Here is a 24,039-nt window from a genome sequence, read left to right on the forward strand (position 1 = left end):
CGTGACTAACGGGATCGGGTGGTCGGGCTCAAAACAATGATTACAGAACAGTCTCGTTTCCTGTATACTGGGTTCCGCCCTATTGCGCAACTTAGTACGATAACCAGTCCAGAACTTTTAGACTGATTCATTCAACTGGATACATACACATTAATCAGTATGATTTGATTCCTGTATATTGCAGCACGACGCTCCTTCTAATCCTTGCAAACACGTCGTACAGCGAGCTCTGACAAACGGAAACCTGAAAATCGTGGAAATCTCAAAACGAGGCTTTGCCGCTAGAAAACTTTGGCAGTCTGGCACGGAATTGATTTTATATCAATTTCATTGTGCGTTGCAGAACCATACAGAATAAGTGCAAAAAGCACGTAACAGATGCAACCAGTCAGCCAGATGCATTGTCAGTTAATTTACGACCTCATCAGGCAGGGTCAGTCGGTGATTTCTTTGTTGAGGTATGCTGCCTAAATCTCGAAATACAATATACGGTTCTCTACTGCGCAGATCGATACGCATAGTGTTGATCATTGAATTGTCTGGTCCAAACTCGATTATTTACAGACCGTCGCCACATAGCTAGAGTAAACCAGACTCACTCAGTCAGTAATAGGTTGTTTGGTCGAGATTATTCACAGACAGCCCTCGTATAATTGGCGGTTAACAAGCAAAAATATCATATCGTGCAGTGCTCATGTTCCCGACGTGTGTGTTCACAAGAAGATCCGGAGTGGAACTGATCTTCACCAACCCATGCTTGTGATGATGCGAATAACGAGATCGGGTTGTCAGGTGACTTGGTTGACACATACCATCGGTTCCCATTTACGTAGATCAATGCCTATGTTGTTGATCACTGGATTGTTTGGGTTAGATTGGATTATTTACAGAGTATTTACAATATAGCTGGAACACGGCTATGTGCGGCATTTTACAACAGACAATCATACTGGAAAATAAGGATACGTTGAGCACCGACATGACAATTGACCCGTATTTGCATGTATGAGTGCTCCCGTTTGCCAAGGTGAGCGAAGGGGTTCCAGGATGTCCGCGACCGAGTGTAGTGAATTGCCGACTTGCTACACCGATCACATGAGCAAGACAGAGCTCCGCCCGGAATCAATGTCATCGTCATGTACTGCATGTGCACTAGCCTACATCTGCTCTACCTTTCACAAGCCAAATGGGTTTCCTCAAAGTCGTCAGGCGTGCACCGCCAACTTCTCGTAAACGCTTTCTCTAGATCTGTGCCGGTCGAGCGTATCCTTGTGAGCCAGTAGATCAGAGTGAGAAAGAGCAGGTTGAATGTACGTAATGTTTCAACAGAGTCGGGTTAGTCGTAAAGAGCCTCGTCTTGTGCATATCGAAGGGGTTGTGTCTGCGGTGTTTGAGGTAAGATAATTTAATCGTCAGTCCTCACGCGATTCATGTCAACCCTCTAACTGCAGAGATCAGAGCCAGAAAGATGAAAGCACATCCGTCAAATTGGGACGACCTCCAATACTATCAGAGGCATGGAATTATGATTATTATAATAATAGCAAATCATGGCCGAGGAATTGTTATTGTGGTTATAATGTTAGATCTAGGAATGATGTTATTAATAATAAGTGATCAAGATGTTCTAATAGTATATTCAGAATGGGAAATAATAAATAAAGGCCTGTGAGGTAGAAAACATATACAATGTAGGAGAGGCAGGTAATCGGCTGCGGAGGAAATAAGCATGAAAGTAGGTCGTCAGAACTTAGTGGGGGCAAGGCGAGATGACTCATAGATTAGGTAAAGGGATAGGGACGGTACTACCAAGATGGAGCAACTTGTCCGGGGACCTCGGCAGCAGTTCGTAGTATTCCACGGGACATATATGGTTAGGAGGTAGAAACTTTGAGTTTCTTGGAATCCACCTCACAGCTTTACAAATATGGCATTGGGGGTACGGAATAAGGATGGGGGAGTGAAAAAGTATGCAGGGTTAGGGGTTTTTGACCAATGGGCAAAAAAGAAGAGGGTGTTGGCTTTGACGTAGGGACCCAGCATTAAGCGGTAGCAAAGCCCAGGGTCGGGAGTCTGGTGTGCTCCCACTCCTGGTGTTTGGTCACAAGGAATCGTCGGAAAACTATCTTAAAAAGGCACCAGCATTGGGCTTAAGACGGAAGCTTTGCGGCTGAAGTCTTATAGAGTGACCTTAGAGTGGGTTGTTCAGCAACACAGTTTCAAATAAACTATTGAACGAAGATCATCGTCTTGTGGTTGCTGGAAGAACTACGGTGAAGCTCCAAGGGCCCCCGGGTACTGACATTGTACCTCTCGTACATCCCCTAACGTCAGGACCGAAGTACGGGGGTATACCGTAGTTCGGATAAGGACCCGCCCATCGCAGGTACGGGATTCGACCAGGTAAACGTCATCCACCTGGCAGCTAACGGAATTGATAGTACACCTTGGAGAATACGCGGGTGTGGAGGGGTGACGCAACAGTCGCAAGCGTCGTGTTTTTTTCATCCAATAATGACGTCAGCTATAAAGCGTTGAAATTAAGCAGTTGTGACCTCTTTATCTGTCACTATCGTCAACGTCATTTAACTGTAGGATTTTGCAACAAAATGCTTGCCAAAGATATAAATATTAATTAAAATTCTCATTCTTTGTTTTCAAGACCACAGATTTGACTTTTTAACGGAAAGGTGCTGATAATGTCGGCTGCACAGAAACGTGTGTTAGTGTTTGGAGCAGGCAGAGTGTCGGGGCCATTGTACGAGGACTTGGCCGCGGAGAAAGACGTTGTCGTCACTGCAGGTGAGATTTCAGCTCATTACTTTAACAATCACCAAGGTATCCTGTATTATGTTGACAGGCTACGCCCTTGGAATTCCTCAAACTGAAATTCATCATTTTCCTTATAGGTCATTTTTAGAAAGTTTTGCATACAATAGATATACCCGACTAGTATCTATGTCAGACACTTTCATTAGCTTTTTATAAACTACTTCTTTCATCAAATGACCAGCATGTAAGAACATATCTTTCGTATTAATGTTGCTCTTAGAAAATGTAACAATCTGATATGAAGGTTTGTAGACCCATCGTATCTCACTGCTTGTACGTAATCAACTGCCTATAACAGGATTCGCTGTTTGGATCACTAATTTCTACTTATTGCAACACTAGTATACTGTACATGTATAACTCCCATGTTTAATGGGCCGGGTTCCTTTTGCACAATAATCATGAAATGGCATTGATTCACATAATTAGGAACGGGGTAAATTGTTTTGAGGATAACATGATATGTGTTCAAATCTGTTTTAGCAGCAAAGATAATTAGTATCGGGCAGGTGGTGTATATGTAGTGAGTTGATATCCCGTTCTAATAAGAAATACGAACTCCCACCAGGCCTCACACGACCAAATTCACTCATCCTATTCTTTACCAATCCGAATGATAACGGCGTTGGTTGGACATCCTTTGAACCCGTGAAGATCTACGTGAAAATCCGCGTACAAATTGATTTCCAACAACTCGTGTTCGTATAGCAACAGGTGACTAAGAGCTCGGGTGGCCAAGCTCCCTAACTTGGTTGACACATGTCATCGCATCGATGCTCATGCTGTTGGTCTCTGAGTTATCCGGTCCACACTCAATTATTTACATACTGGAATAAAGCTGATTGCTGCGTAAATCTAAACTCACTCACGTTAACATATATATTAATCCGTTCAAGACGCCAATGTGTAACAGTGAAAGATCACTTGGGCATACTCTTATTTCGCTAGCTGTAGGACCCGCTCCTACGTTGTCTTTAAAGTACCGTTGTGTGTTTGTCTTAATGGGATTGATCCAGAGTGTCAAACCAAACTACGAGCCACGGGAAATGGCCGATCGTTTTATCGCTTGATGTGTAAATTTCTATTCAGGTCTAATCTCTGAAAGAGTCCCTCCATATGTCTTTTGGACGTGCATTGTTTAAAGCTGAGACCAACAGGTCGTTCAGTTATCGGGAAACGCTGTAGGGACTTCCTCAAAGAATGACCTGCTTTTACATGGTCGCAGCCATCACTGTAATAGCAAGGGACATAACTCCATTTACATACCACTAGCAGGATAACCCTAGACAGGTCAATCTAGATTTATGGTTTGTTAAGGAGATACATCAAAGATTCCAATTTTGTTGGAATTGTTTTTGTGGAAGAAGGGTTTTAAGCCAAATCAACGTTTTTAAGACACCTGATAGTAGTTTCGTATTAAATCAACGGGGATAGTGATTGTACCCAGTTATTGCATTAACTCTGGAAGTTGGGATATCTGTTAAGATGAAGGGAGATAACTCTGAACATTAAGATATCGACGCATGCAGCGTCACGCCTGAAAAGGGCTTCACTTTCAGAACAGCGCCATGCCAGAAAAAGAAAGGGCGTCACTTCAAACAGACGTCACTCTGAGAACAGCGTCATGTTGGAGACGGAAGTTGCTTCATACTGGCGTCCCTCTGACGAAAGCGTTATGCTGTCAAGGATGTTGCTTCATGCTGGCGTCCCTCTGACGACAGCGTTATGCTGTCAAGGATGTTGTTTCATGCAGACGTCACTCTGACGACAGCGTTATGCTGTCAAGGATGTTGCTTCATACTGGCGTCCCTCTGACGACAGCGTTATGCTGTCAAGGATGTTGCTTCATGCAGACGTCACTCTTCGTAACATCGTCATGTCGGAGGAGGAGGCTACTTCATACTGGCGTCATGTCGGAGAGGAAGGGCGTCCATTTATACTGGTGTCACTCTAAGAATAGCGTCACGCCGGGGAAGAATGTCGCTTCATACAAGAGTCACTCTGAGAACAACGTCATGTCGGAGAAGGACGTCACTTAAAGGCAACTCTGTAATAAGAACATTATGCCGGAGAGGCAAATATCTTTTCATACCAGCGTCTTTGTGAGAACAGCATCCTGCATTATATATTACCTGGTTGATCCGTTTGATCCAGGTGGATCCGATGTTGATTGGCTTATCCAAGTCGCGTGATCACCGTATAGACAGTAGGTCACGGACGAGGGATTTGAAATGTGGTTGTTTGTTTTTAATGCATAAAACCTTTCACAAGAAAACAAGAGTGAAGGGTGATGAATCAGTGAATGTATGACGTGATGTCCTGAATAGACAGACAGTACCCAGTTTGAATTGAGCACACTTAACAACTCCGTCGTTTCAAATAGCCCGCGCTCGACAGAGCGTGCGACTTGAACCTATGGTTAACCATTTGTAAAGAATTATTTAACCCTGTGCCGACTTGCATAGCTGAATCCGATGTTTATATGATATTTCATGCCAGCCTTACGTTTTACAAGTAACGTTATGACAAATACACCGTACGGCTTGACTTTAACCGTGTCAACTAGAACATATGCACTTTTACATTTTTACTTCAGAGCGTGGGATTTTAAAAATAGATGGTTCGAAACATAACTAAATCATTTAGAAAACTGATTAGTGTAAAACCATGAAGGCATGTTTGTTGGGTAAGAGTTGGAAGCAATCTATAAGACATCTTAATGGCAAGCAACGTGTTTCATGTTTACAATAGTCTCCTCATCCTCTCAACCAAGTCGGCCACCCCAATTGCAAGGTCTCCTTGGAAATAAGCAAGTCAAGATGAGCTTGTGAATAAACCATTCCTCTGAAGGCTCCTTTTCCCATTATGTATGAATATCAGCTTACCGCCCCCCTCCAACCCCGTCTCCTTAACTTAGACTTTTGTGATCTGTTGCGCATGCATCAATGCCCTTTGAGGCTGCTTACAGTTCAGTTTGAGATGTCTTACCTGTGTGACGCATGTTCTGGCCTGCTGCACATTGAAGCCATCGGTGAAGACCATCAAGGTTATTTACCTGTGTGTAGTGTAAAACCATATTAAAATGCACATATCATCGCTTCTAAAGCATAGTCACAAGTGTGTAGTGAAGAAAAGAGTGTCTCCTAAGATTTCAGGGGACCAAAAAACTCACAAACGGCAGTGAGGAAGTCTATTATACATCACAGAGTTGTTCCTCAGTGCTGGTTGTGTATATTTGTTAGTAAACATTGCTAAATGCGCCGTAAAACTAAACTCACTCACTGATTGCCGCCACGCAGATGGGATATTGCCGAGTGCAGCTTTAAACAACTAAGAAACTGACTCTAGACAGAAATAATTTCACTTCGTGCGTGGTAATTCCAACAGTTTGATACAATCTCTGAAAGAACAGAAAGGACCGAAAAGATTCGTTTATATTTCCAGTGTCGGTCTCGAACAGCAAACTTGAACGAGTCAGTCAGCTGTGCCCAGGGGTGAGGCTCGAATGTGTGGACATCACTCAAGACGCTGACGGGAGAAACCGACTGATAGCCGAACACGACGTCGTTGTTGGGTAGGTAACGTTGTCGAGTCGTAGTAAGTACATATGGTTTCACGCCATTTGTGCTGAGAGTGAATGGAGTCACAATTGTTATATGCAGTCCAATCAGACATCATAAAATAGTCGGAACAGGTCAAGGAAATATTCATAACTACTCGTGTCTTTCCGTGACCTACAAGAACGCCATCCGCCTGTCGGGATGATACGAGTAGCTACGAATGGTGAAGGAAATTATGAGCAACGATAGCGCCGGTGTGTGGAGTTGTAGCAGCTGAGTGAGTGAGTTTAGTTTTACAAGCAATATCACGTCAGAAATGGGCTTCACTCGTTGTTCCCGGGGAGTAAGTCGAACCCGGATCTATCTCAAGGATATTTGCATTCAGTTTCTACTGTGTAACGTTTCAGTATAAATGACTTTGATATTTCAATCTGTCACTTTTCCATCTCAAAGTCTGTCGTGTTTCAATCTGCCTTGCTTAAGTAAGTGATGTTTTAGTCTTTCGTGTTTCATTCTGTCTTGTTTCAGTAAGTCATGTTTCAGGCTTTCGTGTTTCAGTCTGGTGCCGTATTCCCTGCTGCCTGACATCGCCCGAGCTTGCTTGTCACTCCGGAAACATCTGGTTTCAGCCAGCTACGTGGATGATGACGTGAAGAAACTCCACCAACAGTAACATGTTACTTACGTCTACCCCAACCATTTATGATTCTTGTAGTAGATGGCCAATCATGTACTTCGTCGTTGCTGCTAAGTGTACGACTTTCCAGGCATATATGTTGAATAAGAAGTATTCAAAGCATATAAGATGTAACTTTGTACTCCGTCTATTTATATTTTACCTTTCTTCTCCGGTCAAGTTGAAAATGAAACTTTGTTTCCAGAGCGACTGAAGCTGGCCTGACCTTCCTGTGTGAGGTGGGTCTGGACCCTGGGATCGACCATATGCTGGCCATGCGGACGTTCGATGACATCCAGCACAGAGGGGGGAAAGTGAGGCATTTTCAACAGTAGTTTAGTCTCAGCTCAACTTAGTGGTATTAATTACATGGACGCGTTGTCCTGCATCTTGTATTTTGTGCGTCTCTGTAAAGGTCTTCTCATCAACAACGGTGAAGCTGAAATTTCAGATACTTCTGAATAGGTTCATCGGCTTGAAATCTGACTTTTCTTCCCCCTTGACTTCAAACTGATTTTGTTACTAATGATTCTCAAGACTGGATATTCTTTTACACTGGCTTTCCCATTTTGCATTACGGCCAACTGATGATGAGCTAGGACTTGATAATGTATGCTTGTCGAAAAACGGGACTAAGGGGATCAAGTTGTCAGGCTGGCTGACTTGGTTGACCATGTCATTATCTCCCAGTACGAAGGTTGATGATGCTCATGCTGTTGATCACTGGGTTGTGTGGTCAAGCATCCATTATTTACAGACTGTTGCTGGCTGGAATATTTCTGAATGTAGCGTGGAACAACTAACATAAAAACCGGAATGAAAATGCTATGTATGTCCACTGTTCTTTCGAATCTGACCACATAATCTAATGAATGCCCTTAAAGTCTCTCATAGTATTTTCCTGGTGTCTTAACTCTGGAGTTGCCAGGAATTTGAAGATGCACATTGCACATGCTGACTGGCATTACCTCCTCTTTATAAGGTATACAAGGAAATAGTGACGTTGACATTATGACCATCATTAATGATAATAATCAATTAATAGCCAATTGGGATTCGATGACATGTATCAACCAAATCACCGAACTTGACCACCTAGTCCATCACGTCAGTTTTACCTGTCCCCACAATAGGTCAACAGACAGTGGTACTTGCAACATGTGGCAAGGTCCAAGGAAGGGTTTACATAATGCACTCACACCTAGCAAACTGATCCAGAATAACAGTGTTTATCGGCCATGTTATGTTACAGGTGACGTCGTATCAGCTATGGTGTGGCGGGCTCCCTGCGCCGGAGTGCGCAGATAATCCCCTCAAGTACAAATTTAGGTGAGATGGGACTGAGTGAGTGAGTGAGTGAGATTTTATGCCGCTTTTATCAATATTCAAGTAATATCACGACAGGACACACCAGAAATGGGCTTCACACATTGTACCCATGTGGGGAATCGAACTTCGGGGTGACGAGTGATCACGTAATCCATTGGCTACCCAAGCACCCGAGATAAGCCTCAGCCTGTCCAGGGATGTGTATATAAGAAGGACCTTTCAAACAGTGATACAGCAATTGGTAGCCGGGGCGGTGGGGTAGCCTAGTGGTTAAAGCGTTCGCTCGTCACGCCGAAGACCCGGGTTCGATTCCCCACATGGGTACAATGTGTGAAGCCTATTTTCTGGTGTTCCCCGCCGTGATATTGCTGGAATATCGCTAAAAGCGGCGTAAAACTAAACTCACTCACTCACTCAATTGGTAGCCAGAGACTGCCGGGTGAATGTGCACACAGGAAGATGGACATGTCACTTATCGGAACAGCCCAGGTGAACTCAAATAAACGAGAGCTGAAATTGTAATTACAGGAACCAAACGTTAAGTGGCTCGCAGTAAAAAACAAAAGTTCATCATTCAATCGGATTTCACAACTGTGGCAAAGTTTTGCGGTCTCGTTCAGAAGCAGCTTTTCAAAATTACCTTAAAACCCCACTCACCAACATACGCACGCACATGCGTTTTCAGATTTCTAACATGTTGAGCCTATGGTACAATGCAGCTCTTGCTCTCTCACTGGCTGATACTCTCTCGCACACTCTCCCTAGTAAAACGTTATGATGCGACTGATTCAAGACAACCATTATTTAAATGAAAATGTTATCATAATACCTAACAGCAAAGAATCCATGACAAATATTTGTTTCATCACTTAGTCATGCTTCATTACCAGTATTGGTGTGATGCTGACCTACTTGTTTTCCCCCACCATCCCCAACCAGATGTGCCCGTTTGCCCCGAATTAATGAAAGTCTCACTCAGCCTGACAAGGGTAGGCCTAAGTTCTCCTTGACACCAACACAATCACCACTACTCTCTCCTGACTTGGACTACAGCCGTGCTTGTATATATATAGAGGGTCAATTGATCCGTGAAGAAATGGTCTTCAGCAACCCATGCTTGTCTTAGGAGCTCGCTTACTTGGCACATGTCATCGTGTCCTAATTGCGTAGAAAAATGTTCATGACATTGATCACTGGGTTGCCTGGTCTAGACTCCATTATTTACAAATCGTCCCTATACAGCCAGAATATTGTTGAATGCGGCGTTAGATAACAAACCATAGTCAACTTGTATACACCGCAAGACACCGACTTTAAGAATATGCAAATACTCATTAGGACATGTAAAAGAGTGTTCTTGTTTCTCATTACCGCCCGGCCCAAACATTCAACCCGACCCTAAGATTATGTTTGTTACACTAAAGAAAATACAACTTTGACTCTCAATAATTTTTCATACTTCTAAGTTTTTGAGGGTTTTTTTCTTCATCCGAGAAAAGGAGTAAATTTCCACAGAAATCAAGACGCTTTGGACATAAATTAAAATGTAAAAATAAACTACGCCCTCCAGACTTTTTTGATAAAGTAATGAGAAACGAGAATATTGGCCTTCAATTTAAGCGTGTCTGTAGCATGTGCAGCCAAGACACTGGTCATATATTCGCCACCAGCATAACATGGCTTCATTTCAGTTTTCTAAAAAAGATATATTCCAACTTATACGAGTTCGATCTCACTTATATAATGTCTCATGAATTAGTCAATCCGTATTTTATGTATATCTTAACCATCAACCAGACGGATTATGAAAATATAAAAACACGTGTTCTTCACTAATATCATAACTTATGTACATTTAGATCACTTGTAGCAGTCTTTGAATTATTTCATTGTGTAGTGGGGTCGCTTTGCTTCGCAAGCAATGGTTTAATAAATGTAGATCGAGCTGATCTTTTGGGGATTGTGTCTGAGAAGAGCAGGCTATACCATACCAGAATATACATTTCTAAAGCGGCGCTGAAGAATGAGATATGATGTGTTTCTTTCTTACGTTGAAAATGAAAACTGAGGGAAAACGGGAGAATTAAGATCCAGAAAATGATACTGACTGTCTTATAAAGTGTTTGCTTATTGCTTAACATTAAAATGTTCATGCTGTTGATCAGTGGATTGTCGGCTCCAGACTAGATTACTAGTATTTACAGACCGTCGACATATAGCTGGAATATTGTTGAGTGCAGCGTTAAACTAAACTCACTCACTCACTTAACATAAACATTTTGTTTTATGACTCTCGTGTGAAAAATAATCAAATCTGGACAATCCAGTGAATGACACCACAAGCATCAGGTGCACGCTGACCTGCATCAGCCAGGTTTATTAGTTTCTTCCCCATTAGTAAACCACATCGTATTTTAGATTCATGGTTAAAGAGAACTCGTTATGTTTCAGCTGGTACCCACGTGGGTCGCTGCACGCGTGTTGCCGGGGAGGAGGATACATTAAAGACGGACAGGTGAGCCGGTTGCTCGAGGAGGGATTTGTCTATGTGGTAAAGGGAGAGGGTATTTCAGAAGGAAACACTGATACTTGGTGAGGCGATGAGAATAAATGGTGAGTAGGTGGGGGTATTTGGTGAAGGGCGGGAGTATTTGGTGGAGAAGGGTGTAGCTGGTGAAGGGCGTGTACATTTGGTGAAGGGTGGGGGTGTTTGATGAAGGACGGGGTTGTATGTTGAAGGACGGGGGTATTTGTTGAAGGGTGGTGGTATTTGGTGAAGGGCGAGGGTATTTGGACAAGTGCGGGGGTAGTTGATGATGGACAGGTACATTTGGTGAAGGGTGGGGGTATTTGGTAAGAAGGGCACATTTGGTGAATGGGGGGGGGGGGGATTTGGTGGAGGGCGAGTGTATTTGGTGAGGAGCGGGGGTAGTTGGTGAAGGGCGGGTACATTTGATGAAGGGTGGGGGTAGTTGGTGGAGACGGGTGTATATGGTGGAGGGTGGTGTTTTTGGTAAACCGTGGGTACATTTGGTGAAGGGCGGGGGTGTTTGTTGAAGGACGGGGGTAGTTGTTGAAGGGTGGGGGTGTTTGGTGAAGGGTGGGGGTGTTTGGTGAAGGGCGTGGTTGTTTGGTGAAGGGCGAGGGTATTTGGTGAAGGGCTTTGGTAGTTGGTGAAGGGCGGGTACATTTGGTGAAGGACGGGGTTGTTTGGTGAAGGGCGAGGGTATTTGGTGAAGGGCGGGGGTAGTTGGTGAAGGGCGGGTACATTTGGCGAAGGGCGGGGTTGTTTGGTGAAGGAAGGGGGTATCTGGTGAGGAGGTGGATATTTGTCTACAAACGGTGTAAAACAACACTCAACCTACACACACTTGACAACGACATTCATGATGGTCTAAGTGCACACTGTCTAAATGTTTGTGACTTACTAGCGGACAGTAATGTTACCAAGGACTCCCGAAAAAAATTGTGTATTCTCCAGGTTGAACACATCCCCGAAGGCCCCTTTCTTGTAGAGTCTGCTCAAGATCTGGACTTCATCCCAGAATTAAAGATGGAGGGATTCCCCAATGTATTCAAGCCCGCATACCTGACGCTGTACGGGCTACAGACTGTCGAGAACTTCCTTAGGGGCACTCTGAGATACAAGGTGCGTGTGTGTAATACTGTACCCAGACACGCTGAGAATACAAGGTGCGGGCGTGTGGTATTGTACCCAGGCACGCGGAGATACAAGGTGCGTGTGTGTAGTACTGTACCCAGGCACGCTGTGATACAAGGTGCGTGTGTGTAGTGCTGTACTCAAACAGTTAATTATATGTAGTACAGTTCCCAAGTACGCTGAGATACAAGTTAAATGTGTATAGTAATGTACCCAAGCACGCTGAGATACAAGGTGCCTCCGCAAAGTGCTGTGTCCAGACAGGCTGCGATACAAGTTAAATACGTATAATACTGTACTCAGACATGCTGACATGCCATGTGCTTGTCCCCTGGTACAAGATGCATGTGCATAGTACTGTACCCTGACAGCTCTGGAACAAGATGCATGTGCATTGTCGTGTATAACTTTACCTTGGTCTCAGATTTAAGGATTTATGTGAAACACGATCACTTCACGTATTGCAGATTGAGGGATGCTTGCTATATTTTTTTCTAAAATGTTCAGAAATTGACGGCCAGTAACCGCACTCCTGCACAAATTGATAACGTCAAATATTATGAAAAGAAGGGATACGTGCCATAAGCAGTCGGATGTATTTGAAGTATTACAACATGTCACCTGAATTCGGCAAGAGTTTTATGGTTTCATTCCATTACAGGGATTCGGTGCTGGAGTCCTTGGCTTGATGAAACTGGGTCTTTTCTCTGTCTCCCCTATGAGTCTGCTACAGGCGGGATCTCGAGGAGTAACGTGGGTAGGTAGCAGCGACTCCATTCGGACGTCGGATTAACTCACGCGCCCGTTATCCAAACTAAAGTTTCTCGCAGGGACAGTTTCTGTTTAGGAGGTTTGATAAAAAAAATATCAAAGTGTCAAGAAATTGCTAAATTTGATGTAAATGTGTAGAAAAATGTGTCCCGAATCCAATTGTGTAATGAAAATAGCAAGTCACCATGGAATTTGGTTGACAAGTGGCGTCCCACTGATTCATCAACGTAAAGGGATTTTTTATGAAATTATATTCATATCGTAAATTCACACTAGATTAATATTCAAAACTAAAAAATATACAGGTTACCAGAGGGTATCAGCATTATCTCAAACTAGAAAAACATGCCCAAGTGAAATTTGATAAAGGGAGATAACTCTTGCCCAGGTTTACCTCAGAGAAAATTATTAGCGAAAATATCATGAAATTATGAGTAGAAGCAAGATAAAGGTAAATAACTACGTTACATAAGTACACACTCCTACTGTCACATCCCCTCGCAAACCACGGTATCCAACCTCTTTAAGTCAGCACGTGCAATACTGGTATGCTCCCCATCCTCTCCCAGTTCTAGAGAGAAACACGAGCGCCAAAGGGTGGGCAAACCAGTCTATAGAAAACCATGGGCGCAACCCAACAGCTTTGCAATGATGTTGCGAATAAAGAGATCGACCATTTTCAGACACTGCAAGAAAACAGTTTTAGTTATACGTTTATATCACCCAGAAATAAGTGATTTCGCTTTGTTACAACACAACTCGAGGTCCAAGGACATAAATTCTAAACGATGTTACAGTTGCAAAATTTTGAGGATTTCGAACGATGTTTTCTTCCCATAAGATATGTCTGAAAAACACGGGGTCATTTGACAACGCGCCAATGACTCAGTAACATTATACCGCAGTTACTTTGATATTCATTCTTCAAATCTTTCAAACTATTATCAGGTATTTTTTTTCTTTTTAAAGAGGAAGTTTATTTGCAACGAGCTAGGACTGCGTGAAGACATCTCGGCAGAAAATCTGGAGTCAAAGGTCAAAGATCAAGCTGGAGGTCAAAGCCAACTTGAGGTCATAAAAAGGTAATGTCCCTGACATGTATAACAATATATGCGGAAGAAAGCAGTGAACGAGTGAATAAGGCTTTCAGCAGCTTTTAGCAATGTTCCAGCAATATCACGGCTGGGACGTAAGAAATGGGCTTCACATGTGGAAAATGGACGGCTAACCCCACTGCCCCTGCGTTGAGTCTTGTGTAAAACATTGTGTGACTATGGCAACATAACCTTTTACTGACTGGCATACACAGTGTACCTATGTGGGGGAAACGAACCCCAGTTAATAAGGTAACGGTTTAACCAGGCGTGGCTTCCCATCGAAGAAGGTAGCATCTTTTTTTAATCTTCTAGGTATCAAGGAATGTCTCCTTCAGTTGTAATTATCCACTGATCACATGGCCAGGATCGATTATGACATGGCTGGAACAGGTGTCCCAGTACTATATCGCGCCGAGTTAATGACTGTCAGATCAACTCCAGCGTTGCCAAATTCTTGTGGATAACAGCAAAACACCCGTGTTTATAGGTTAAACTGAAGTGGTGAACGTCAACGAGTGAGGGATGTGGGATAGCTTCGTGGTCAAGGCGTTGTCCCGTCACACCGAAGACCCGGTCTCGAATCCCCACATGGACACATTATGTTAAGCCAATTCTTGGTGTTCCCCGCCGTGATATTGCTGGAATATCGCTAAAAGCGGCATCAAACTAAACTCACTAATCTGTGTGATACCCGCGTTTCTTTATGCACGTCTCGTGTAAGAATTTGAATAAACATTACACTGATAATGCCTTGATTCACTTTGGAGAGCTGTACATTTGATCTTACAGGTTGGGTTTATTGGAATCCGAAGAGATCGAGACAAAAGGTACACCCCTGGACACTCTGGCTAATTTCTTGGAGAAGAGATCAGAGTTCATGTTTGGTGAGTTCCGACATATTTGGAAGGCTTCTTTTGAGAATGACAAGAACTTTGTGCGGCCCATATCATGGCGCGATCTGTGGAACGCTTCACTCATGCCCAGTGTTACTTTTCATTGCAATAAGACTGCAAACGTGCAGATCCGGGTCAGATTTCGTCTTCTGCATCCCATGCTTGTCAAAACAGGCGACTAACGGGATCAGTTGGTAAGTCTCGCTGAATTGTTCACTGCATGTATTCGTATCCTAACTGCAGAGGTCAATGCACATGAGGTCAATCATGTGATTGTCTGGTCTGGTATTTACACACTACCGTCACATAGCTGGAATACACCTAACAAACAAGGTAGAAAGGTCATGTACATTTGTCTGGATTTGTGCCCACACTCTACACATTGCTTTACTATTAATGAGTGTTGCGTTCAGGGAGCCTTATAAAGACGCACTTTCAGCTACTACCTCCAACTGAAACTTCATCTGCCATTCATGTGCACGCGATGTAAGCTTTGTGTTACATAGGTTCTTCGCACTGTAAAGTGATGGTCAACATATTTCCAGACAGGTGAATGAAGCCTAGATTCATGATAAGAATGGCCTTCATCTGGCACCATTGACATGGAGACTTAGAAATGTTCATGAAATAGGGGTATGATTAAAATGGAGTCAAAGAGAATTGCGACCAATCTGAGGTATTAAAATTATATTGACACGTCAAAGAATTCCGCACGCACTTTATTGGCCTCTAACTCCAAACCAGAAGCGTTCCTGACGCATCGTCTCTTAAAAGACTTTGGTCAGTCGCGTCCTCGCTTCAGACTAGAGTCTGAATGACAGTCAAAAGAGAGGATGCGTACAGGGTCGGTGAAAAAATACCTCGACAAAGTCTTTTCCATTAGCTATCAAGGTGATGGCTCGAAGTGGGGATTCCACAGAAACCAGACTGGTAAACTGACCTCTCGAAAGACCAGGCAGACAAGATAATGCTTCTCTGGTTTGGCAAGTGCCTCATAATGACTTTGTTTCCTCGAAATACAAAAAGTAACGAACACCACCAATGCAGTCCATCATGGTTTCGGAATGTTCAAGCCACCGCTCGTAACACACAACGGATAAATACCGTTATCTCACCAAGCAGTCTCGGTCAAATATGCATGTTTCTTTCTGCTGACTTGAAAGGCATGAAATCTACGTTTGGTGGCTCTCAATAGATATATGATATTGCACGTGACAATTCGTATACATACATCCTGATTTTGCTCCAGGCCCGGATGAACGCGACCTCGTTGTGATGCACATCGAGGTGACCGGAAGTTTCCCTGACGGCTCCCGTGAGAAGCGGAAGTTGGATATGGCGGTGTATGGAGATGCTAGAAAACATTCCGCCATGGCCAAAACGGTTGGGCACACAGTCGCCAGTGGAGTTATGCTGCTGTTGACTGGTAAGGAGCTGTTCATAGTGAATATCTGGATCTCCATATTCTCCAGAGTTTGATCCCGTCCCTAGTATACTGTTTGCCATTCACCACCGACCCCCAACCTTCATATTTGTTTTTCATTTTGATATTCCATGTCAGTTTCTTTTGAAAATATACCCACGAAACGAAGTCTGAAGATCATAACAAAATTAAAACAGAGGCAGCATCCAGACTACGACAAAATGAAAATTCAAATATGACGACAACAATTTGCCAACCTGATAATGTAATGTGTCTCTAGAAACAAGAATTTTTTTATATAGCTTAATATTGTTTACAGCAGACAACATTCTCAGTGCCATCTTCATTACCTATAATATTCTACCTGTGAGTGAGTGAGTGAGTTTAGTTTTACGCCGCACTCAGCAATATTCCAGCTGTATGGTGGCGGTCTGTAAATAATCGAGTCTGGACCAGACAATCCAGTGATCAACAGCATGAACATCGATCTGCATAGCGGGGAACCGATGACATGTGTCCACTAAGTCCGCGAGCCTGACCACCCGATCCCGTTAGTCGCCTCTTACGACAAGCATAGTCGCCTTTTATGGCAAGCATGGGTTGCTGAAGGCCTATTCTACCCCGGGACCTTCACGGTTTCTACCTGTGAAGATCCGGGTTAAAATTAGAAGCAACCCATGCTTGTCGTAAGAGGCGGCTAACAGGGTCGGGTGGTCAGGCCCGTTTACTTGGCTGACACATGTAATCGTATACCAGTTGCGTAGGTCGATGCTCTTGCTGTTGACCAATGGTTTGTCTGGTCCAAAATGTTGTTTTAACAGTCATATAGCTAAAATCTTTCAGAGATAATCAACAAACAAACAACCTGCCGATCAAACAATTAATGAGCCAATCGCTGTTCCTTTCAAGGGGAGATAACTGAGCGAGGGGTCGTGCTTCCGGTCTCTCCAAGCATCTACAGACCTCTCTTGTCTGACCTGGAGAAGAAGGGGATCAGTTTCACTGACAGGAAAACATAATGCATATGATTAAAGAAAGGCATGAGGATTGTGTTTTAATTAGATACAAGGATTTTCTGAAACAATAGAGAACTGATTCTCAGATAAAACTTTAACATAATTAACGACACATATTCAGGCAGGTAGTTTGTCAAGTCTGACAAAAGTAGACCGTCAGGCAAATGGAAAAATGCAGTCTTGTTTGATAGTGGCTGGAGTAAAATGTTTTTGTATGATAATGCTTTTGATGTGAATATCATTGCTAGGATTTGCAGGGTTTTTTAGCGGACTTTGTTCGGTTCAGTAACGTGATAAAGTATTTTTCATAAAATCCCGTTTCCGAGTGTGTACCTTCTTTTAACAGGGAGATAATGTGATATACATGACAGACAGACAAGTTTATTGAGCAAATGGCCACAGTACCATCATACATCCATTTGCATATGGTATCAATAGTTTAGTACACATGCTGTTTTAGCGGAACATTTCTAATGCGATGAAGTACATAATACAGAAAATTACTATCATTTTTATGATACATTATATGTTTATATAAAGTTGATAAAATTGGAATTTGGGTCAAAATCAGTCAGATACCTCCGAATGTATCTTTATACTCTCACCACACCAAACTCATTCTCAGCACATTCTTGAGATCGGGTTCGGGTTCGGATTGGGTTCAAACTGTGTTCAAACGGACTTTACGTAGTGGCACCTCTTTACCGTCGGTTTAAGAACTTTATGGACGGGCTCGGACTTGGGACGGAAGGGTGTTTCCCAGAGTTGAACGTGTCCAACGTTCTACCCATTCTAAAATGGGACGGAGTGATACCGTTCACCAGACGAGACTGCCGTCCGACAAACAGAGTTAATCGTACATCAATCTTACTAGGGATGTGTGCGTACGTAGTGCATAATCTGAAATACGTGTGTACACATGTACGTGAGCGAGCGTGACTGACCACCCGAACCTGTTAATCGCCTTATTCGGAAGTAATAAACAAAATATTGGCAGGCAGTCTAGGTCAGTCCAAAGTGCTGGCGTTCCCCCGCCGTGAAACTGCTCAAATACTGCTATATAGACTCACATTCACATTAACAGTCACAGAGTATCACACTCAGTACCAAAACAGCCGTCTAGTGAAAGGCTGTTAGTGATAACTCGGAAAATAGCGTATAATACGCGAAATCAATAGAAATTATAATTTAACACCTATGTATGCATACACATTTTTACATTTCCTCTGTCATAAAGTTACAGAGATATCAGCCATAGATCTATTACTGATTTGTACGGAAGCTTTTCATGCGGAACCCCTCTAGAAGCTTTTTATTGCTTGAAATGCCAAGGTACTATGTTGAAATTTCAAGACAAGAATTAAAAATGTCAAGACCATTGTGATGGCATTTCAAAATGATATGCTGAAACATTTTAAGTTAAGATCTTGCAGTTTCAAGATAATACGTTGATACTAGTCTTTCACACACATACAAATGAAAGAAAAAAAACAAAAACAAAACAAAACAAAACGAATAGCTATACAAGGCGTCCGTACTCAAAGGCTTCCGATTAATGTATTGTGAATGTGTATTCGCATGAAACAACAATAAAGTTGTGTTGAACCGGGAACAGATGCGTTTACCTTAAAGTTCTCATACCATCGCCCATCCCATTCAAAGTTATTTTTCGTGTTGTTCTCTTTTTAATTATGTGTGTTTTACAGTATATGCGTCATTGTGGTTTCTTTGAAGCTGACAAAAAATGTAAGTGATTGTGTGATCTTCGCAACAGGCGATTCACTGGACGATTCGTTTCAGCGCGTCCAACCTGTGTCTGTGTGTGGATTCGTTGTGATTTTACTACGCTTCGACCCATGTCACGTGGCGAGGCGCGTGAAGGAAGATTCCTCAAGTTCCCATCTCGATTATCCTCCAAAATAGGTTCTGTTGATTGTAAACAGTGAGTGAGTATGGATTACGCCGCTTTTAGCAATGCTCCAGCAATGTGAGTGGGGAATACCAGTAAAGGGTTTCACATGTTGTACGCTGTTGATCACTGGGTTGTGATTCTCAGACTCGATTTTTAATAGAGAGCCGTCATGTGGCTTTACTGTTGCTGGGTGCAGTGTTGAACAACAATTAAAAGTAACCAATGTACCCATGTAGGGGATCGAACCAGGATCTTCGGCGTGGCGCTCTTAACCACTAAGCTACAAAACCACCCATCAGCAGGAATGGACGTGTTTGGTTGAGTTACCTTTCGCTGCAGTCAGCAATTTTCCTGCCTTACGTCGGCGGTCTGTAAGTAATAGAGCCTGGACCAGGACCAGTAATCGAGTCTGTACTATATAATACTAATGTGCTGTAAAACCCAACTCAACCCAGCCGCTCACAACAAGCATGGGTCTCTGTAGATCAATTCTAACCCGGACCTTGTGGGGTCGATGATGATGATGATGATGATGATGATGATGATGATGATGATGATGGTGGTGGTGGTGGTGGTGGTGGTGGTGGTGGTGATGATGATGACGACGATGATGGTGATGTTGTTTCGCGGGCTTTAGTCATATTCCTGTTCACTTCCAGGCCTGTACTGAAAAGAATCACACTCACGGCAGCTGACGAGACAACATGCCAGACACATTTTCATTTTAGAATGGAAGAGTGAGTGAGTATAGTTTTGCACCGCTTTCAGCAAAATTCCAGCGTTATCAAGGAAACAAGAAATGAGCCTTACACATTGTGCACATGTGGGCAATCGAACCCGGAAATCTAAAATATAACTTTGTTTTGTTTGTCTAGGTACCCAGATGCTCGTCTTAAATAACCTCACGTTTATGACTTATCTATCGTATTGGGTATTGGGTAAACGAATATTCGTGCATAATTATAAAAACGTAGGCTAAGAAGGGACCACTCCCTCCATTACGCATGAGCGCGCTGTTTGAAAAGATCAAAGTAAAATTAGCTTTTGCTCTATCACAACTTATCTGGTAACAAGACACATTCAAGACACGGTAACTTCATACTTACAATTGTTTTATGGCTGAATGAATATTCTCATCACATTTCACCCGTGTTTTCTCGCATAGGCAATTCTATAAACTTCTAACCCCACCATCATTTAACTAGGCACTAGATTGTCAGTTCAAAAGATATCAGGTTAATTCTTTTTGTGGGGGAAATCTTATATATTATGAATCTCTCGTCATCTCAACACCGACCATGTGGTCCCTTTACTAGTAGCCTCCTCCATATAAACTCAACATTGTGTAACAAAGATAACAAGGTAATTAAGATAATAGGTTGGGCATTGAGGTGATGAAGCTAATGGGTGGGTAATGGGTGAAGACATAGAAGCCAGAGATGTACCAATGAAAAGGGGGTGGTTTAATAGGACGGAGATGATAAACTGAACCCGTAAAACGAACCGGTTTCTTTACTGGACAAAATACGTTCGGGATATTGTATTCTCATGACTGATATCTTATCAGTGTGTCAACAAATAAATATATCACTATAAATGATTTCAAAATTTACATATATCCCTAACTACTTTTGTCTGGTATATATTCAAACTCCCCAATGGATGAGTTTCATTCTAGTGTATGACATTCCAAAACTGGTAACGGAAGTAAGCGGCGCATTCATTTGACAGCCTGAACCGTTCGTACTTGGGAGCACTGACTCTATCTATACCTTCATTGAGTTTAGTTTTACGCGGCACACAGCAATACTCCAGCTATGTGGCAGAAACGTTTAATGAAAAGAAATCAGAGATCAGAGGTTTGTTTTGCCTGTCAGGTTAGATGGAAGCATAAGGCTGACTGACTTGACAACACAATTATTCATCTAATCAATAGTTACTAAAATAGCGACATCCCAAATACAAATTGTATAGCTTCTAAGGCAATTGCACTTTCTAAATATATCTTTTTTAAAACAGTAAAGCTGCTTTCCTAAAGACATAATATTGCTCATATTGATTGGTCAAACCGTAATATTTGCTTTCCAAATGTTCACTCCAGGCACCAAAAGCTCGGGCTGTACAGCTTCTAAAACAAATTACACTTTCTAAATAAATTTATTAAAAACAGAAAACCTGATTCCCTACACACATAACATTTTGATTGGTCAAACCGTATTGTTTTTCTCCATTTTGCATGCTTTCTAACCTATTTCGTCAAAATGATCGCTTTTTCTCAGATTAGAAGTGAAACTCACAACAAACGTACACCAAACCATTCATTTTTTTTACATCTTTACCCAACAACAAAATATGTACTACAAACTGCAGGAACGAAGGATGGTTAAATTAAATAAGTTCCCAAAGTTGTCGAGAATACACTGTATAGCGGATACTTCCTGATGAAGGCACATGCTGGTCAATCCGTGTGTCTGAAACCTCTCTGTGATGTTTTCACGTCAGGGCGGTCAGTTGCTAACTCAGAGTGACTGATGTGTTGGGTTTTATGACGATTTTAGCAGTAATCCAGCAATATCACGACAGGGGACACCGGAAATTGACTTCACACATTGTACCCATTTTGGGAACCGAACCCGGCCCTTTTGCGTGTCGAGCGAACGCTTTAAACACTAGGCTACCCCACGACTATTTTCGCGCGTTCGTGGGTGTAGGCCCTGTCTGATTGTAAGAAATGTGCCAACATATAAATTGACGTTTTAAGTCTACAGTTTGAGCCTAGCTTTTCATTGAAAATACCTCAGTATGTTTACCTATGGTCTACCCAAGGCCTGTATGAACGAGAAGCCGGGGCCTCTCCTTTTCTCTGGAAATATCGCTATATGACAATTAACTCGTGTGAAAATGAAGTGAAAATGAATTTTAAAAAACAACAACAACAACACACACTTTTTGTCAATAGAGCGCACAACTCTCAGAAACTTGTATCCGACCCTGGTCCAGTACGTAGTTCGAGTCAGTTAGTGAGTGAGTTCAATTTTACGCCTCTTTTTTCCAAGGTCATGATATGATCTGATTCTCAGTCAACACCCAATGTGAAATGGTACTGACAAAACAGTATATATTTTCTCTGTGTGAAGTAGGTAACTAACTGATGAGTTTTGCAAATTTCATTTGCAGGTGCTCGCTGTAAACGAAATGAGAGTTACCTGCCTTTACAAGATGGCGTCGCTTTCAAAGGTTTACAACTTTAAATGTAAGAAAACGTTCAGTTTCACGATCTCTGACTATACTGATGATGTAGTGCAGATCATCTAGAATTAGCCGGAATGTCTGAATAATATGCAAAGTAAATTGTCTAACACATATGTGAACCGGCCCTTGTCAGTCGTACGAAATGTCAAAACTGTCACGGATGCCGGATGCTCAACCTGTTGTCAAAGTTCGAATCACGAATGATTTTTCCTCTACAGCAGCGTATCGTGATGTACTCGAAAACCCCGCGACACGGTTTTCTGGAATCGTTTTTTGATCATCATATGATAATTGTCTCAGATTTAGGACAGTAAAGACTCTGTGATGTGAAGCGTATTTGTTGTTAAACTGAAGTGGATAAAATTGAAAGGCATATATATGGCAAGAGTTCCTATCCGTAACCCTCTCTTGAAATGTTATCAGTTTATTATGATTATTTCTAGGGGATTACGTTTTGGGTTCAGATATAACATTATGTTAGGTTTAGGGTTAGATTTCTAGTAGGCCTTCTATAAAACCAACTATTACCAGAGAATGATTTTAACAAAGGCTGGTTACGTGAGGAAATCTTTCCATCATGCAATATTTTAGACAACACACAAAAATACTTTGCCTGAAATAATTACTTTGCAGAACTCTGATAATAACCAGTAGAGATCCATAACATTTACTGATGAGCTTCCATTTATAAGCAAGGTAAAGCCAGAGCACCTATTTTAAGTTGTTAATTAAGACCACCTAATACAGATCTGTAGCCCAGTCTCCAAACACCAAGTGATTGCTCGCAGCACTTAATCAGAATCTGATTCTTATTGCCCCGGATAACCCAAGCTGTCAGTCAGGTGCTAGAAGGTTATAGTCAGAAGGATCGTCAGTTGTTTATGTCTGAAGATCGGAAACATCTGGGTGCATGACTTATGACGCTCTTTTGCAGTGACAGTCTTTTCCTAAAAAACATAATCTATAGCTCCGACAACACCTCATACCTAAACGCATCCAACACGGGTGGTCAAAGATGGATAATTATGAAAATGAAAACAGTAGAAACTAAAAACAAAACTCACCGAGATGGGTGCTCCTTCCAGTGACGTCATGTTTTGATGTGTGAGTTTCAGAACGCGTACAACAAGTCATGGAACGGAGCCGAGAAATCTTTGATGATGGTTGAGCATGTTTCAAGTATTGCCGACTTTGTTTCCGAGAGGGGCGTTGTGTTTATGTTACTACTGCTAAACTACTGATATCACTGCAATTGTTTCGCGAGTGGGTTGCGTTTGTTTACATTTTAGATGCAGTTCCTTCAAATTTGCCGTAATTCCTTTCATTACTTAGGGGGCCCTGATCCAGGGATTATCAGAGCTCAACACTGCTTAACTTCAATTGATTCCTGACATGAGCTCTGTGCACAGGACCAGATGACTTGTGACACTACAGGCTCTACGGATGACTGTGCCATCAGCAGTGGATTAAAATTATGTTTATTTCAAAGATTAATTCTAATCCATGCCTATACCACTTCATGATGAATATTTGACATATATATGTTACAGGAAATGTGTAAAATCAGGGATTTCGTGTAATCAGAAAAAATGTCATTGATTTCGTGAAATCACTGTG

The 24,039-nt window shown here is 42.3% G+C and overlaps 2 protein-coding genes across 2 annotated transcripts in view; both read left to right on the forward strand.

Moving 5' to 3' along the window:
• Window positions 1-1,314: 1,314 nt before the first annotated feature.
• Window positions 1,315-18,858, forward strand: LOC137296827 (alpha-aminoadipic semialdehyde synthase, mitochondrial-like). Its single transcript, XM_067828693.1, has 13 exons — window positions 1,315-1,395; window positions 2,663-2,802; window positions 6,277-6,406; window positions 6,951-7,061; window positions 7,274-7,382; window positions 8,321-8,397; window positions 10,849-10,912; window positions 11,879-12,046; window positions 12,720-12,815; window positions 13,799-13,911; window positions 14,716-14,810; window positions 16,069-16,245; window positions 17,152-18,858. The coding sequence occupies exons 2-13, from the start codon at window positions 2,700-2,702 to the stop codon at window positions 17,259-17,261; spliced, it is 1,353 nt and encodes a 450-aa protein (XP_067684794.1). The 5' UTR covers window positions 1,315-1,395; window positions 2,663-2,699; the 3' UTR covers window positions 17,262-18,858.
• Window positions 18,859-22,362: 3,504 nt separating this feature from the next.
• Window positions 22,363-24,039, forward strand: part of LOC137297075 (histone deacetylase 6-like) — a 41,060-nt gene continuing 39,383 nt past the window's right edge. Inside the window, exon 1 of the mRNA XM_067829046.1 lies at window positions 22,363-22,423. The gene's annotated coding sequence lies outside the window, so the exon portion shown is untranslated. The remainder of the gene's footprint in view (window positions 22,424-24,039) is intronic.

Source organism: Haliotis asinina, chromosome 9 (genome assembly GCF_037392515.1).
Source record: "Haliotis asinina isolate JCU_RB_2024 chromosome 9, JCU_Hal_asi_v2, whole genome shotgun sequence".
Lineage (NCBI taxonomy): Eukaryota > Metazoa > Mollusca > Gastropoda > Lepetellida > Haliotidae > Haliotis > Haliotis asinina.